We start from the raw sequence: 17,217 nt of genomic DNA on the forward strand, positions 1-17,217 counted from the left end.
CGTCAAATGTCAATGTGATGTGGACTGACAAAGACGAGGTAGATCTCTCATAAACCATCATTGGATGGCTTTGCATTTTTTCCCTGTTTTATTACTGAATATAATGCTTCTGCTTTTGATTCAATCTTAGTTGGGGACTTAAAAGAATTCCATTACAGAATTGTGAAATTCATTGCTGATGCCACGTTATAGCAGGATTGTCTAAAAATATATAAATAATCCTTCATCTTATTGACAAATTTTCATTTCATTTTCATTTTTTAGACCTAAGTGAGTTTACAATATCTCCACAGACAAGCAGTCGGAGCAAATTGTGCTGCGCTGTGCCACTAATCCAATTGTTTTGCATAGGCCACAGTAAAACCTAACAGAATTTTAGAAGCTTTAAAAATGTACGTCTTTTGTATCCTGATTTGCATACAAATTTGCATACATTTTACTCACTGCCTAGTTTGTGAACTTTCTATCTGACTATCTGGTAACCACAAAGCTTACCTTTATGGGTTGGTTCCTTATGTGACTGCAGAAATACAGAAAACATAGACATGTATACTACGTGCAGTTAATGTGCTTTGTGTCCATGATAGCTCATTGCTTAAATATTAATTACTGTAAAACAAAAAATGTTCATGTGCATTTTAATTTCGCGAATTTCGCAAGCACAAAGATTCGCGAAATTGAAATTCACACGAAAGTTCTTTTCTAGAGTATATGCATTGAATGCCAGTGGCATTCCAGTGGCCGTCCACGAAAATTTCATGCCGCAAAAAAGGCCGTTGGCTCCAATTCGCGAAAAATTAATGCCGCAAATATGTCATGTTTTACAGTACCTGTAATTTTCATGTTAATGAATATTTTAGGTTAAGAGTTTAAACCCCCCTCCCCTATTCTTTGGGCTGCTATTAAAAATGTGACGTGCAAAGAAAAATGCCAACATGTCTCCAGACCCACACAGTGTATTCAGAACACTCTCTTAGGCTTTGCCCAATGTTGCCATAGTTGGCATGATTATGTGAAGACATTTATTCATTTTTTAATGCATCCACCATGAAGTGTTGTCGAAGGCATTATGTTCTTGGGTTGTCCGTCCCTTAGTCCATCCATATGTCCTTTGTCCGTTATCAATTTCGTGGACAGGGTAACTAAACTGTCTGAGGTATTCTAATGAAACTTTGCATGTGTATGAGTGGGCGAAGCTGTGCCTGTCAACCTTTTAGGTGCACATGTTTAAGTCAAATGCTCAAAAGTTCACTGTTTTCCCCATATCTATGCAATGCCTGAAGGTATTTTCTTTAAACTTAGTGTATACATGTAGTGCCCAATAAAGATTATCTAGGGAGAATTTCAGGCCATGAGTCAAAGGTCAAATTTGTTAAAATGTTAGAATTTCACCCTTTTTGTAAGGCTGCACACTTTGCCGGTCTGACGGTCCCAGACCGGTCAAAGTCACTGTCAGAGGTATTTTTTCAGGAATTGCCCAAGTTACTGGTCCGAAATGACCGGTTAAAAATAGCATTAGCGGGGTCAGTTGAAAGAAAAAGAGCAGGCCCAATCAGATAGAAATACAATGCAATTGGTTTGTTCAGCACGTTTTACGCCAGTTTTCGTTTATGTGTACCAGTGCAGCTTGTACACTAGTACAGCTTTAGTTTTGGGCATTAGCAGTTCACGAGATGGTTGCTATTTGCGCTCGCTTCATCATTCATAGCTCCATGCGCACTGACAATATAAGTACATGTATGTGTATTGTAACTACTGTGTATATGCATGTAATTCCCTGACCTCCGTTCATTCTTTATTTGCTTGTGATCGGCGGTCATGCCAGCCAAGGATTATCGAAGCACACGCATTTTGTACTCAGCACATGGTCATGACTTTTAAATGCAAGATCTGACCCCGGCTTTGCAGGAGCGTGGCAGTTGTCATGTTAATCTAAACCTCAATATCTTTAAACAAGTTTTCAAACATGTTTCAAGAAACATGATTACAAACAAGTTACAAAATTTTAAGCCCTCTCATTCAGCTCCATTACAATATCAGCACTCAAACATAAACATCTTATACAAACAATCATTACAAAATCTAGCAAAAAAAGAATAGCCTTCATGTCAAAATTTCAGTAAAATCATAACATTTCTTTTCACACATGATATAAAGGCTGAAAAATTTCATAAAATTATCACAATGTCTCTCAGCTGCAAATTTCTCTCACAGGCCAAAATATCAATAATCACTTCCAGTATTTCACTTACCATTCTGTTTGGACATATTTTCTGTGTCAAAAGGCAAGGCATATTTTACCACTAGAAAATTCTAAGAGATGTATTAAACTGTGCATATTAATCCATGTAACATCTCTTTTTCTCACTGCACAAGATTGCTGGCTCTGTCACAACCATCATGATGTATTCTCAATATAATGCACACAATCACAACAGGAGCTCTCACATATAAGTTAACAACACTGAGATGTGAACTTTCACACCACCGTTTGTCATAGCATAGCAGACATTTACTTCATCAAATTCTCCCTGTCAGTCACTCTCATAGATACTCAACTGTCCTCCAAAAGTGACATTGGTCTCTTGTTAAGTTGCAGAGCTTTGTAAGGATGACCCCAAAATCACATCTCATCATCTGAGGTAGGGTTGGGATGGACAATATATCCAGACTGGATCCTTTCCACCAGCCAAGCGAGGGCAGCATCAATATCCAGAGGAAGATGGTCTTTAACCATACCTGGCCTGACCCCAATGTTGTCAAACTGTCTGTGGGTCACCCACTGGGCGCGATATTCCTCTCTGCTCCCACAGCATCCACTGCAAAAGGGTCAAAGGTCGAATATTACAATATAACAAGAGTAATATTTTCTATGATTCTCTTCATATCTCATAACATAACTGACCATCTGTCATTCAAGATCAATAAAACCCTAAATCTATCCTAGAACAGTCACTCAATTAAGTGTTTATGTGAAGAAAGTGTGCAACCACTGGCAATCCAAACAAAACTAAAGTCAGATGTATCAAAGCGACACCACTATGACATCAAAGGGTGATCAAAATCCATGAAGACATTGATTCTGCTCTTCAAAAGGATGGCTGTGGGCACGAAGCTAAATGTTTTACAGTGACTAAGCCATAACACTGTCATCCAAGTTATTCAGTGGTGTTGCAATGCCATGACATAATATTGCCCTCTACAGTTAGAAACTCCTCTTACCCAGAATGCATTTCCTTCCTTGTGAGCCATATCATCTGACCAGGAGGAAATAGGTCCATGAACTCTTTGCGACAACGCCCCCCTCTTGAACCACTAGGCTGGTCTGCCACTGGGCTGACGTCCAGTGTGGCACTCTGTCCTTCCCTGGTTCCATCATCTCCTGTCACAGCAAGCAAGAGACAATATATTGAAGGTTCCTTGAGTGCCTGTCATGACTGTTTAATAATGTACTTTAGTAACACTGAGTCACTTGAGTCAAACTGTTACAGAACACATAGGAGACTGAACCAAGTAGGAAACTGAGGAATGTATATATACCTGCTTTACTCACAGTTTTATATTTGGGCATTATATACTTCAATCTGAATTTCATGCAGTGTTATGCTACTATTTACCTTTAAGTTGGTACATTACTAAATGTCAACACTTTGTTGCGACGACACCAACCCATAAATCATACCTTTGCTGTATCTTCCAGTACAGACCACTATTGCCATTGCACGGCCACAGAGAATACAAAGAATAATAACGGTACTTGCCCCAGTGAGCTATAAACCTTTAGGTGAGGCAGAAGCCAAACTTAACCTTAGGTGAAGGTCATATGAACAAGATATCTCATATGTGTCAAACTGAAGTTTGAACAAGTAAATGGGTGGGGGTGGTAACTGAGAATCAATAGCTGGTTTAGGAAGTAAGTCACAATTTTTTACAGGTACATTCCTTTGACAGGGGTTGAGAGTACTGTAAATATTTTGAAACCTCCACTCTGGTGGATTTTGGTAGTTTGATTCCCAGACTTGATCACCATGGATGAAATTAAAGCCAATGGACTGACTCATACAGCAATCATGACTAAAACATTGTCACTTCATGCAACAGAAATGCATTTTCAGAACATACAACTTGATTTCCCAACACATAACAATATGTTCCTGATCACATATCCATTTGGACACAGAGATAGTGCTCCATGTTTTCCCATGCGATCAAATAGAGCTCCAGCTGTAGAGTGACACAGCGTTGTCAACACATTGTTATGGAAATTAAATAGAACTGTCGCTGTTTGAGTATTTTACAGGTGTACACGATAGGGAGAATTATCTCCTATTAGTTAGCAGTCAATGACACCAACCTTCCTCCCTGGTATTGTGAGAAGACGGTTCCTCTTCCCTTGGGCTATCCAGGAGACTACCACCCCTCCCTGGGGAGAGGAGTGGCTCTCGAGGGTTGCAGCATAAGCCCTCCTCCATACCCCCATCACACTCTTCACTCTCTCTGGGGAGTTTGTCGGGAAGGCCACGGCAGCTGTACCATAACCCACGCAGCAAAATTTGGTACTGGAATGAATGAATGAATGTGCATGAAAAGAAAGATCAAGATTAGAGGTTGAGACTGACTTGGTTGCATTACAAGTTAACTAGGCTGATATTCCCATGCAATGTACTAGATGCTATGCATTCTGGTGATGTCCAAGCCCATATGCTTTTGAAGCGACAAAGGGCAGATGAATGCAATATGTGCATCATCTCTAAAAATTACACAAGTATAGAATAAAACCATGCCATACATTATTGTGTATCTATTCATGCACTTCTGAATTTTCATTTGCTGTGATGACATGGAAAAATCAACCATTTCAAAACATAGTATAGCATGCTAGTTTGACAAAAATAAGTATTAAATCACACAAGACAACTTCTGTTTTCAAACGAGGCATTAATATTCAAATAATGCTCCCTCCGGAGTTCTTTATTCTACACAGGATTTCTAAAACTAGATTGATATGACAAGTGATAGTGGGTCTGTTTTGACAAATGGACAGCACTGAGTCTCTCCAGGAATGGAAGCTCTCTGGTCATGCATGAATCAACTTCATCAATGGCACACTTTGTGAACACAACTACACAGTAATTTTGTGATATTAAAGCATACCAGTGACATACTGTATGCATGGTGACACTCATGTGTGTGCATGTGCGCGTGGGGGGGGGGGGGGGGGGGATGGGGAAAAATGATAAGTCATGATTGGAGGAGTATATAATTATATCAGATACTTCTTGCATGCCTTTCATATGAATCATCCTACTTTTTTCTCTCTTCTTCATTATTTTTCAAGCTGAAAAAAAAAAAAAAATAATCAAGAGTGTGGCTTTTCATACCTTAGGCACTTGGCTGTTGCGCACAACAGAAATGATTTGGTCCCTGAGCTGCTGAATAGTGCACACGCTCATCCTGGCAAAATGGGAGGAAAAGAAGTATATCATTAATACTTTCTTGATTGGCAAAAAAAGAAAGAAAGAAAGAAAGAAAACATAAACAAGGAAAAGTAGAAATTACGCGGTGCGTAACATATGTCCCCGCCGGAAGTAGCATTTAGTAGCAAAATGTGCAATATAGGTAAAAAATCAAGGTCAAAGGTAAAAGAAGTCAAAGGTCAAAATTCTGTGTAGAAGTTTTGAAGCCCTCACCTAGTGCCATCACATAAAGCAAACAGAATCAAAATCGGGTTAGAAATGGCGAAGGAGTAGCATTTTGTAGCCAATGTACAATATAGGTCAAAAATCAAGGTCAGAGGTCAAAGAAGTCAAAGGTCAAAATTCTGTGTAGAAGTTTTGAAGCCCTCACCTAGTGCCATCACATAAAGCAAACGGAAGTAAAATCGGGTTAGAAATGGCGAAGGAGTAGCATTTTGAAGCAAAATGTACAATACAGGTCAAAAATCAAGGTCAAAGGTCAAAGAAGTCAAAGGTCAAAATTCTGTGTAGAAGTTTTGAAGCCCTCACCTAGTGCCATCACATAAAGCAAACGGAATCGAAATCGGGTTAGAAATGGCAAAGGAGTAGCATTTTGTAGCAAAATGTACAATATAGGTAAAAAAATCAAGGTCAAAGGTCAAAGAAGTCACAGGTCAAAATTCTGTGTAGAAGTTTTGAAGCCCTCACCTAGTGCCATCACATAAAGCAAACGGAATCGAAATCGGGTTAAGAATGGCGAAGGAGTAGCATTTTGAAGCAAAATGTACAATATAGGTCAAAGGTCAAGGTCAAAGGTCACAACTGAAATTCTGTGTAGAAGTTTCAAAGCTCCCATGTAGTGCTATCATATAAAGCAAACAGAATCAAAATTGGCTCATAAATGACAGAGAAGTAGCAAATTGAACATTTTGATCACACATGGACGCACAGACGGACGGACGGACAGACGGACAGACAGACGGACACACGGACACACACACGTACGGAGCCCGTTTCATAGTCCCCTGCTCAAACTCGTTCGGCGGGGACAAAAAGAGTTCAAGGGGATTAAGACTTACTTGCAGTTCATATTCAATCTCGATACAACTGGCTGTGGTGCTCCTACACATGTAAATGGCGATTCACTGACTGAATTGCAAATTCCTCCTCCATAGAAATCATAATATATCCTTCTTTACCCATGACAGTATCTTCACATCATACTATCTATCTGTTCAACTGAATACACACAATGATTCAAGCTTTTCAGCATTCTAGCCCCCTGTGGCCCTACTCCAAGGCCCCAATGGGAATCACACATAACTTTTGAATATCTCTGCATTCCACACCTCTAAGAACGATCCCTATTGTATCTACTGAGATAATATCTTGAAGAAGATGAAAAAAGGGTTAATATCATTAAGAATCTGTTTTGGCAATGCTTTGGGGCAGTGCTTCTGGGCCAAAATGTGAGACACATCACTAATCCTGCAAAACTACTGGGTAAAGTACAAAGTGTAAGCTTGTGTATCCTGATGCCTATAAGGGTGATCCTTTCTAAACATCAAACAAGAGGGCTTCTCCAAAAGATGAAAATTTTATCAAAGTTTCAAAAATCCAAATCATTTGAACAATTTTGTATTCCTTTGCCCTATAAATGGTTTTTGCCAAATTTGTTAAAATCAGACCATGGGTTTTACAGAAGGCACTGAAAATTTCAATAGAACAATACAGACACATTTTAAGTCTTGCTTCAAAAGGGCTTGGTTGGAATGATTTCAGGAGAAAGGTGAATAATTTTATAACGTCAAACATTTGAGTTTACTAAACACCGGAGATTAGTAAAATAAGTGGGCGGGGGAGATCAGTCTGCAATTAGCTGATTTCATTTGTATACTTTACTATGACAATTATCTTAAATTTTTTATAATTTCTGATAATTCTATTCTGTACATATTTCTATGTCTTAAGTTTTGTACGTTTGTTATGCTGTTTTGTACTGTTTTGTTTTGTTTTGATTTGTTTTTCTACTCATTTTCAGTTATGTAACTTTTGTATTGTACAATTCATTGCGTATCGTGTATCTTTAATTGACGGACTGACCGAAAAACAGCCTCCGGCTGAGTCCGGTACCGTGACAAAATAAAATGAATGAATGAATGAATGAATGAAACACAAAGAAGAAAAACTTTTAAAACTCTAGTGTTTGTGAATTTTGATGTTATTTTGATGTGAAATACTACCTTTCTCTACTGGAATCTGTCAACACAATGTATATTTCCTATTGATATAGTGGATTATATTACAATCACTATGAATCTCTTCTCAGTTTGCAGTGCCTAAATCACTATCTACCATAACTGTGCTCACCTGGGAACTATGTCTTCTGCAAGAACCACAGATGTCACAAAGTCTTGAGTATAGAAGACTCCTTCAGCACTGCAGGAAAGAGAGCAGATAAGAATTTGTTCTGACTCTTCGCAAGTTAATCAATAGTCATAAAGTTATCCTATCCTGCATAGTGTGTAATGAATAATGCATATCATGAATCCACTTGTGGTGCATTTTTGGGAAAATCATAGAATACATCTTTTCTGCACAGTATCATACTACTGCTAAAACAATGTAATACATACATTATTTGCATTAACCAATAATCAGAAAAACTACATCAAATACATCAAATATCAAGTAACAAGGAAAAGTAGAAATTACGCAGTGCGTAATATATGTCCCCGCCGGAAGTAGCATTTAGTAGCAAAATGTACAATATAGGTAAAAACTCAAGGTCAAAGGTCAAAATTCTGTGTACAAGTTTTGAAGCCCTCACCTAGTGCCATCACATAAAGCAAACGGAATCGAAATGGGGTTAGAAATGGAGAAGGAGTAGCATTTTGTAGCAAAATGTACAATACAGGTCAAAAATCAAGGTCAAAGGTCAAAGAAGTCAAAGGTCAAAATTCTGTGTAGAAGTTTTGAAGCCCTCACCTAGTGCCATCACATAAAGCAAACGGAATCGAAATCGGGTTAGAAATGGCGAAGGAGTAGCATTTTGAAGCAATATGTACAATATAGGTCAAAGGTCAAGGTCAAAGGTCACAACTGAAATTCTGTGTAGAAGTTTCAAAGCTCCCATGTAGTGCTATCATATAAAGCAAACAGAATCAAAATTGGCTCATAAATGACAGAGAAGTACCAAATTGAACATTTTGATCACACACGGACGCACAGACAGACGGACGGACGGACGGACAGACGGACGACCTCACGGTGATATAATTGTGTGTCTACCCCTTTGTTCTCCCTTTTGTTGTCCCCGCCGAACGAGTTCGAGCAGGGGACTATGAAACGGGCTCCGTACGTGTGTGTGTCCGTCTGTCCGTCTGTCCGTCCGTCCGTCCGTCTGTGCGTCCGTGTGTGATCAAAATGTTCAAAATGCTACTCCTTCGCCATTTCTTACCCGATTTTGATTCTGTTTGCTTTATATGATAGCACTACATGGGAGCTTTGAAACTTCTATACAGAATTTCAGTTGTGACCTTTGACCTTGACCTATATTGTACATTTTGCTTCAAAATGCTACTCCTTCGCCATTTCTAATCCGATTTTGATTCCGTTTGCTTTATATGATGGCACTAGGTGAGGGCTTCAAAACTTCTACACAGAATTTTGACCTTTGACTTCTTTGACCTTTGACCTTGATTTTTGACCTATATTATACATTGCCTACAAAATGCTACTCCTTCGCCATTTCTAACCCGATTTTGATTCCGTTTGCTTTATGTGATGGCACTAGGTGAGGGCTTCAAAACTTGTACACAGAATTTTGACCTTTGACTTCTTTGACCTCTGACCTTGATTTTTTACCTATATTGTACATTTTGCTACAAAATGCTACTCCTTCGCCATTTGTAACCCGATTTCAATTCCGTTTGCTTTAAGTGATGGCACTAGGTGAGGGCTTCAAAACTTGTACACAGAATTTTGACCTTTGACTTCTTTGACCTTTGACCTTGATTTTTGACCTGTATTGTACATTTTGCTACCAAATGCTACTCCTTCGCCATTTCTAACCCGATTTCGATTCTGTTTGCTTTATGTGATGGCACTAGGTGAGGGCTTCAAAACTTCTACACAGAATTGTGACCTTTGACTTCTTTGACCTTTGACCTTGATTTTTTTACCTATATTATACATTGGCTACAAAATGCTACTCCTTCACCATTTCTAACCCGATTTCGATTCCATTTGCTTTATGTGATGGCACTAGGTGAGGGCTTCAAAACTTCTACATAGAATTTTGACCTTTGACTTCTTTGACCTTTGACCTTGATCTTTTTACCTATATTGTACATTTTGCTACTAAATGCTACTTCCGGCGGGGACATATATTACGCACCGCGTAATTTCTACTTTTCCTTTTTTTTTTTTTTTTAGCCACACAAGCCTGACGGAATAAAGGCCATCTATTGTGCACTATTGTTCTCCTAGCCACACAAGCATTCTCTCGTTAGCACAGACGGACGGACACACGGACACACACACGTACGGAGCCCGTTTCATAGTCCCCTGCTCGAACTCGTTCGACAGGGACAATAAATATGATAATCACTCTGCTTATTTGTCTCAAAATTATTGATAGGTTGTACTACAGCTGCTTCTCCTACTCCAAAGACAATTAGAAAATATCAAACACAACTTTTATTACCTCCGCCAAGAGGAGGTTATGTTTTCATTACCGTTGGTTTGTTGGTTTGTCCGTGTGCAAAATAACTCAAAAAGTAGTTAACGGATTTGAATTAAATTTGCAGGAAAGGTTTAGAATGATACAAGTAACAGATGATTAAATTTTGGTAGTGATCCGAGAATTTGGGGGGAATTTATGAAGGATTTTTTATATTTTGGCAGGAAGGGTCAATGAACTTGGGAGTTCAGGATGCACGTATTTGAGGTTTGCATGCGCGCACTAAAGCGCGTGCTCTAGTTTCTGCCAAGGTAAGGCGCGCCGCGCAGCTGAGGGTTTATGACGTATTAAAAGGTTTCTATAATGGGAAATCAGGCGACTTTCAGGACACAATGCCATAAATACGTATGGGTGCAAATCGTTGATATCTCTATGGAAGAACAAGATCAGTGGTGGAAATGAGCTGCATGCTTGGCGGAGGTCTGCGCTCTGAGAGTGCTTTTCTAGTTTGTTAGTTAGTTAGTTTGTCCGTGTGAAAAATAACTCAAAAAGTTGTGCACGGATTTAGATGAAACTTGCAGGGAAGGTTGAGAATGACACAAGAAACAGATGATCAAAATTTTGGTAGTGATCCGGAAATTTTTATGGATTTTATGAAGGATTTTTGATATTTTGGCAAGTAAGGTCAATGAACTTGGGAGTTCAAGCTGCGCATTTTGAGGTTTTTATGCGCGTACTAATGTGCGTGTTCTAGTTTCTGCTAGGGCGCAGTTGAGGGTTTGTGACATAACAAAAGCTTCTATATTTCTATATTGGGAAATCGGGCGATTTTTCAGCATGCATACGTATGGTTAGAAATCACTGATCTCTCTGGAAGAGCAAGATCATCGGTGGAAAGTAGCTGCTTGGCAGAGGTCTGCGATCTCAGAGTGCTTTTCTAGTTTCATATTTTGGCAACAACAGTTTGATTTGCAGCGATGACCTTTAAAGCAAGTATTGATAATAGGGAATCCATATGCTTTCTTCCAGAGTGGAATAGACCAATATTTGATATAACAGGGAAATTCAATTGAGAAGACCTTTTTTTTAAAATCAAATTCAAACCTCTTGACATCTCAATAGTAACACTGCACTTTGCATAGCACTGTTATGATAATGATTACAATTTGGTCTATTTCTACCACTACATTAACTACTGCTACTACAATTTACAACTACAACTATTACCTTAAGTATTGATAACAGCAATGATAAGAATATCAACAGTGAAAGTGACGGGTGACATTTATATACTGCTTTCTTAGTGCTTTAGCAGATGAAAGTATTTGCTTGATAAATACAAATACAATCCGATAAAACAAAATTAGAGTAAATATCAGGACTGAATAACAGCTCAAAAAAATAAAACAGTGCAAATGACAATTGACTGGTGCCATGAGAAATATAAAAAACGATGGTTTCCTGCAATACATTAAAATTGAAAGGAAGGAGACATACTTGATAAGGCCCCCTGGTGGTGCAAAGGCATAAGTCTTGATGTCAGGATACTGCTCTCGGAGGAGGATGGACAAAATGGCTGCCACTCCAGCTCCCAGACTGTGACCTGACACCACAAGTTTATAGTCCTAGGAAGAAAGGCAAAGATCAAGAATGAAGTTAGGAATATCCAGACTGATTTGCACTACTTTTATCCAAACATTCAGAATAAACGATCTGCAGATGCAAACATATGCATTCATAAAGCTATGTAGCTATGTTGATGCAACTGGGAAGAATTAAAATCTGAACACGATCAACTTGAACATTTGACAGTTATTGACAGCTAGTAACATTCACAGACGGTAAAGAGTTTTCGTGCATTATCACATATGTGCGTTTCATGAGGCATAATGATTTGTACGGATATAAGCACAGTATTAATGTGCGTCTATTTTATGTTTTCAAGCTCTCTTTTTTTTATCTTTCCTACTGGAGTTTGTTTGTTTGTTTGTTTGTTTGTTTGTTTTTGTTGTTTTTTTGGAGGGAGAAATTTTTCAGATGCAGGGAGGGTCTGGTTTGTGAGGAAAATATCACAGAAACCTTGTCAGACAATCGTAGGGTCTTTGCCTTCCTGGCTGCTGCTGGTCAAAGTTCTACAATAGAATTTTCTTCAGTTCTTCCTGGCAGTACATGTTTATTTTGAGGTTAACAGTTAATGCCCTTGAGGTATTCTATTTGTGACATAACATGTTGTAGCGTAACATATCACAATGACGTCTATGTTTGCATAGATCTATGTTTCTCTTGCTTATATAAAACAGGCAGTAAATTTGAAATCAGTTTGTGTGTGAGGATATCATGACACTTGTAAGTGCATGTATGCAAATGAGACAAAGTGCATTGATATTTTGACATTTCTCCAGTTCGTTCATAAAGCTGCCTCTGATTTTATGTTGATTCACAATTGGTGATGGAGATTTCAATTAAGTACTCTCCACTTCAGTAAATAAGTTTACCCCAGTTTCAATTGATTGTATGGATATTCAAGTTGCCTATATCATCAGTTTTCAGATATTTTCCGGCATTAGTGGTTGACTAGCCCAACAACGTTGAGCCATTTAAAAGCTTGAGGTAACAATAAGTCAAAATGCACACAGAAATTAGGTCACGTTAAATCAATATCAGCAAAATAACCTTTTCAAGTGCAAACACTTTCTCAAAATTAATGATCGACTTGCCGGATGTCTCTCGAATGCCTCTTCCAGTATATTCAGCTCCTTCAGTTTATTCAGAATGTACTTTGAGTTGTTGACAATCCCACGATGAGCGTAGATTTCATATCCTACCACATCCAGCATTTCAGCATCAGCTGACACATCAGTCAGCATATCCTGAGTAGGAACACCAGAAAGATTATAACACCATAGTCTTTTACATATGAAACACTACCAGAAACCATTATGGAAAAAAAAAAGTGACATTATTAATCAATGACATTGAAATTATCCACGAATTCCTGGTTTATAACCATTAACAAAACTGATTAGAATTCTCATCTTCACTTAATCAATTTGTTGATGAGGACTACTATCTATATGCGATCATAGCAGGTAACATAGATAAAAATACTTGGCTCAAACCAAATACATGAGAAATTGCAAAGTAGGGGCAGCAAGCTGCTAACCTTGAAAGACAATGTCCCTCTGATTGATATCACCACTGACTTGTAGGAGTGATCCAGTGCCACATAGAAGGGACTCTGAAATATCTGAACAAGAAAGAAAAAAGACATACACAATGACCTTAATGTCTAAACTTTACTTTAAGTATGCATACACTCTCTCACACACACTTGTTATTGAAAGAGAACAAAAATGATAACACAGGAACCTCATGTGGATCTTATAAATGCACTAGAAAATAGTAATGAATAACAACATAGATTAATGAATAACAACATAGATGAATAAATAATGAAATAAACAATGGTGTGGATATATCCCTCCATCCCCAACTCCCCTTCCCCATTCTCTTGAATGATCTCAGTTTGGGTGTACTGAAGGGAAGGTGTAAAATCAAATTAGACACTTTTCAATTCTTAACCAAACAGAATCATTCATTTCAGCCATACAATGGATTAAAATACATTATAACATGGGTTCAAGAATGTAGCCAATTGGAAGCGCTGAAATGAGTCACGTGTGCGTGTATTAATTTCTCACTAACATACACGGCCTGACGTCACAATGTTTACACTAGCAGTGCGCACTCAATCAGTTGTTACAAGTGCGTCGCACGCTACTATACGCGCTGTCAATCCTGTAAACAACTTCTAGTTTGGGCTGCCGGCCGGCCTTTCTTGTGTGCATAACATGTGTGGCGTACGTATACTCTTATACGTACAGTACTTTGTGCGGGATTTCCGAGTGCGACGTGCGTAAATGTTTGGGACGAACATCTTCGGACATCTTGCAAGCGCTACATGTAGCTGACTGGTATTGACCCACAAAGGTACATGAAAAATGCTGTTAGTTTTCGACCCATTTTATAAAACAAATGATGCACAGGATTATTTCGTGGCGTTAACGCACTCTATCCTGTGCATCATTTGTATATTAAGTCAAAATATAATTTCCCATAAAACAAGGTTGCATGGCCCTATTCTGATAACTGACTATATCTGCAACTGTATGAGATTAATGTTTAGTATGAGATGCAAAACTGCAGATACACAAGCACCTCCCTCTTTTCCTCACCAACCCACTCTCACTAATCACGCTCACACTCTAAATTTCCATTGCGACTGCTTTTCATGAGCAACAGATCAGTTTCTCTGCATTTTCAGATTTGTAGTCACCATTCTATTGTTCCGCTTCAGTCCACTCACTTATGGCAGTCTCTCTCATATCTCCCCCCCCCCTCTCTCTCTCTCTCTCATATTTTTCCTTTTGTCATCTGTTTCTCCTCCTCCATCTCACCAAACTCACTTGATTATGGAAGCTGACATGAAGCAGGTCATCCTCCTCCAATCCCTCCATGGCTCTGATGGCCGTTGTGTTGCACTGGCAACAGTTGTCGCCCACGATGCGGTCAGAACCCTTCATGCACTCCCCACACCTAGTGCACCAGGAAAAGGTGAGACTTCCTTCACATCTTCATTGGCAGATATCACTCATTTAAATGCTGAGTAGATTATATCAGCAATATTTGCTATTCATTACTAGATTCTACAATGTACAGAGAATGCAAATGTATTTTGCACCCTGCCAGCTAACATTTCCCAAACCAGGGAAGTGATCTTGATATAAATATGGCAAACCATATCGGGTTAAAAAAACAAAAACAAAAACAAAAAAACACAAATTGGCCATTCATGTCATGTGTCTGTGATGTCACATAGTTGTGCGCCTTGTCTTTTTCAGATAGGATAGTTCTCAAACTTTACATCTTCTACAAATCAAAGGAAAAATAAAAATTCTTGTGACTACTACCAAGACGTAGCAAGAATATATTATCTTTACAGCCATCCTAAAAGATATAGGGAGTAAATAGTTCATAAAAGTCTGACAAAAATCTGTTTCATATGGGCATTCAGAGAAAAAAAAAATATCTCTGTGAATGGTTTGTTTGAAAATATATGAAGGGCAATTTCTTATGCAATCATAATCACAGTATTGTGATGACTTTCAAAGATTAATATAAGATATCACATTTGATGGTTAAGACAAAAAGTCTTCTATCTAATCACCTCCCATTTTTCCTCCTCAGCATCTTCATTTTCCCCGCTTCTATTCTGAAATATCTGTCAATTCTTGATTTGCAATTCTCTTTTCAACTGACAACCCTCTTGCTGCTGCAAGTTTCCCCATAAGGCTGCAACTATGAATCTTCCTGTCATACCCCTTCCATCCTGCACAGACTTACCTGCCCACACAGCACAGCTTGCACAGCCAGCAGATGATGTTGGAGTTGACGAGGATGGGCCAGCCATTGGAGGCCAGGGAGAAGCGGAAGTAGTGCCAGACAGTCTCTAGGCGTGTCTCCACCTCCTCCGTGGGCAGCGGCACATCCGGGCCGGGGTTCTTGTGGGGGCTGGCATTGGAGATGCGATTCCGGCGACACCACTCCTGCTCCACCTGCACCAGGATGAGGCCAGCCACGATGTCTGATGGAACAACGTTAAGTCCCTGGGAAAGATGGCGGGAGAATCTTCAATACCATAGTCTCATTGCTCTGTACTCAACCATGACTAAACTGCAGTATCCCACACTGAAGCAGCATAGCTCCATGATTCACACAATCAGCCATATCAAAGAGAAAGTAAGTAACCTTGTGATGAAAGGTAATTTATGTGAGTTATGATTAGTGAAAATAGATGTGCTACGAAAACACAAAAGGGCTCTGGATTTGACTTGTCAAGACGGATATATAAAACAATGCTTAACTGAATTGCATATATATGGGCACTTTGTTTTGATCTCAAGAAATGGGCATTGCAGCAAATTGACAACATAAATTACAGGCTTATGGTATCCCTATCATATGACTTTGATGTATGGAAGGCACAAATTGTCTGGAATCAGTACATATCCACGGCAAACAGCACACCATAGCTTCTGTTGTAATAATGCGACTGACCTATTTTATACTCACCTGAAATATGGAGGAAAACACAGCAGCTGCTTCTGCATACGCAATTTGTGAGTTCTCATCTTTTCGTTCACAGAAGCAGCATAATCTGCACCTGTGGGGCAATCACATCAGTTTCCAAAGTGTTTGAGATATTCACAGAAATCACGGTTATCACAGGTCACTTATATTAAATTGATGTTGATCTTGATAAATCCACTTCACAATAAATGTTATGGTTAACTCTGAAGAGTATGTTACACTCTGCTGATATGTCATCAGAATCATTGCTAAATTCATCATTAATATAAAATGTCACACTACAATCATGTTTTCATTGCTCCTACAATTGATTCTCAATAGGCTATTCTGAGTAAAAAACCAAAATGTGTACCTTTTTTCCCACAGCTCGTAGTCGTCAAAGCGGTCATTTTCCCTCCTTGGCTTACCACCAAAGAGGACAATAACACAGATGGCGAGAGCAATAAGCAGGAACCAGCCAAGGACGACGGCTGCCTGCACCAGACGTACCAGACTGATGTCACACGTACGCTCTGTGTCGGGCTCCCAGTCACTGAACACCCATACAGCTCCCACCTGAGCAAAGGGCAGTGAAGATATATGGAGCGACTTGTAACAAATGATATTTAGAGGATCAATTCATTTGTCTTTTTCTTTTACTGTGCTGAAATGACAACAAAGCCTAAAGTCAGTAAAAATAATTAAATGACATTTGCACATATTTTAGATAAGAAAATATGACAAAGCAATAGGTATTATACAGCTTCATAACTCAGGAAATGCAAGTATACAAATTCAAACTGTACATCTCACAAGGAATCTTGTCATGTAAACCTTTTTATCAGCAACTGGTTAGATAAACTAAAGAAAATTCATCATGAAGTATGCTAACTGATGTGTTGATGATGACAATAATACACAAAATATTGAAGAGGAAGAAGCAAAAAC

At 38.8% G+C, this 17,217-nt stretch overlaps 1 protein-coding gene across 1 annotated transcript in view; it reads right to left on the reverse strand.

Annotated features, from left to right (window-relative positions):
- Nucleotides 1-451: 451 nt before the first annotated feature.
- LOC139742258 (diacylglycerol lipase-beta-like) overlaps nucleotides 452-17,217 on the reverse strand; it is a 35,063-nt gene continuing 18,297 nt past the window's right edge. Inside the window, exons 4-15 of the mRNA XM_071652836.1 lie at nucleotides 16,643-16,845; nucleotides 16,273-16,363; nucleotides 15,544-15,806; nucleotides 14,607-14,736; nucleotides 13,304-13,387; nucleotides 12,858-13,010; nucleotides 11,638-11,765; nucleotides 7,827-7,895; nucleotides 5,382-5,454; nucleotides 4,355-4,559; nucleotides 3,223-3,382; nucleotides 452-2,819 (exon numbers count right to left, since the gene is read on the reverse strand). Coding sequence (XP_071508937.1) covers nucleotides 2,624-2,819; nucleotides 3,223-3,382; nucleotides 4,355-4,559; nucleotides 5,382-5,454; nucleotides 7,827-7,895; nucleotides 11,638-11,765; nucleotides 12,858-13,010; nucleotides 13,304-13,387; nucleotides 14,607-14,736; nucleotides 15,544-15,806; nucleotides 16,273-16,363; nucleotides 16,643-16,845 — 1,755 coding nt within the window. The 3' untranslated portion in view covers nucleotides 452-2,623. The remainder of the gene's footprint in view (nucleotides 2,820-3,222; nucleotides 3,383-4,354; nucleotides 4,560-5,381; nucleotides 5,455-7,826; nucleotides 7,896-11,637; nucleotides 11,766-12,857; nucleotides 13,011-13,303; nucleotides 13,388-14,606; nucleotides 14,737-15,543; nucleotides 15,807-16,272; nucleotides 16,364-16,642; nucleotides 16,846-17,217) is intronic.

Source organism: Diadema antillarum, unplaced genomic scaffold (assembly GCF_040938485.1).
Source record: "Diadema antillarum isolate AM-2024a unplaced genomic scaffold, OU_Dant_1.0 seq00000992_RagTag, whole genome shotgun sequence".
Classification (NCBI taxonomy): domain Eukaryota; kingdom Metazoa; phylum Echinodermata; class Echinoidea; order Diadematoida; family Diadematidae; genus Diadema; species Diadema antillarum.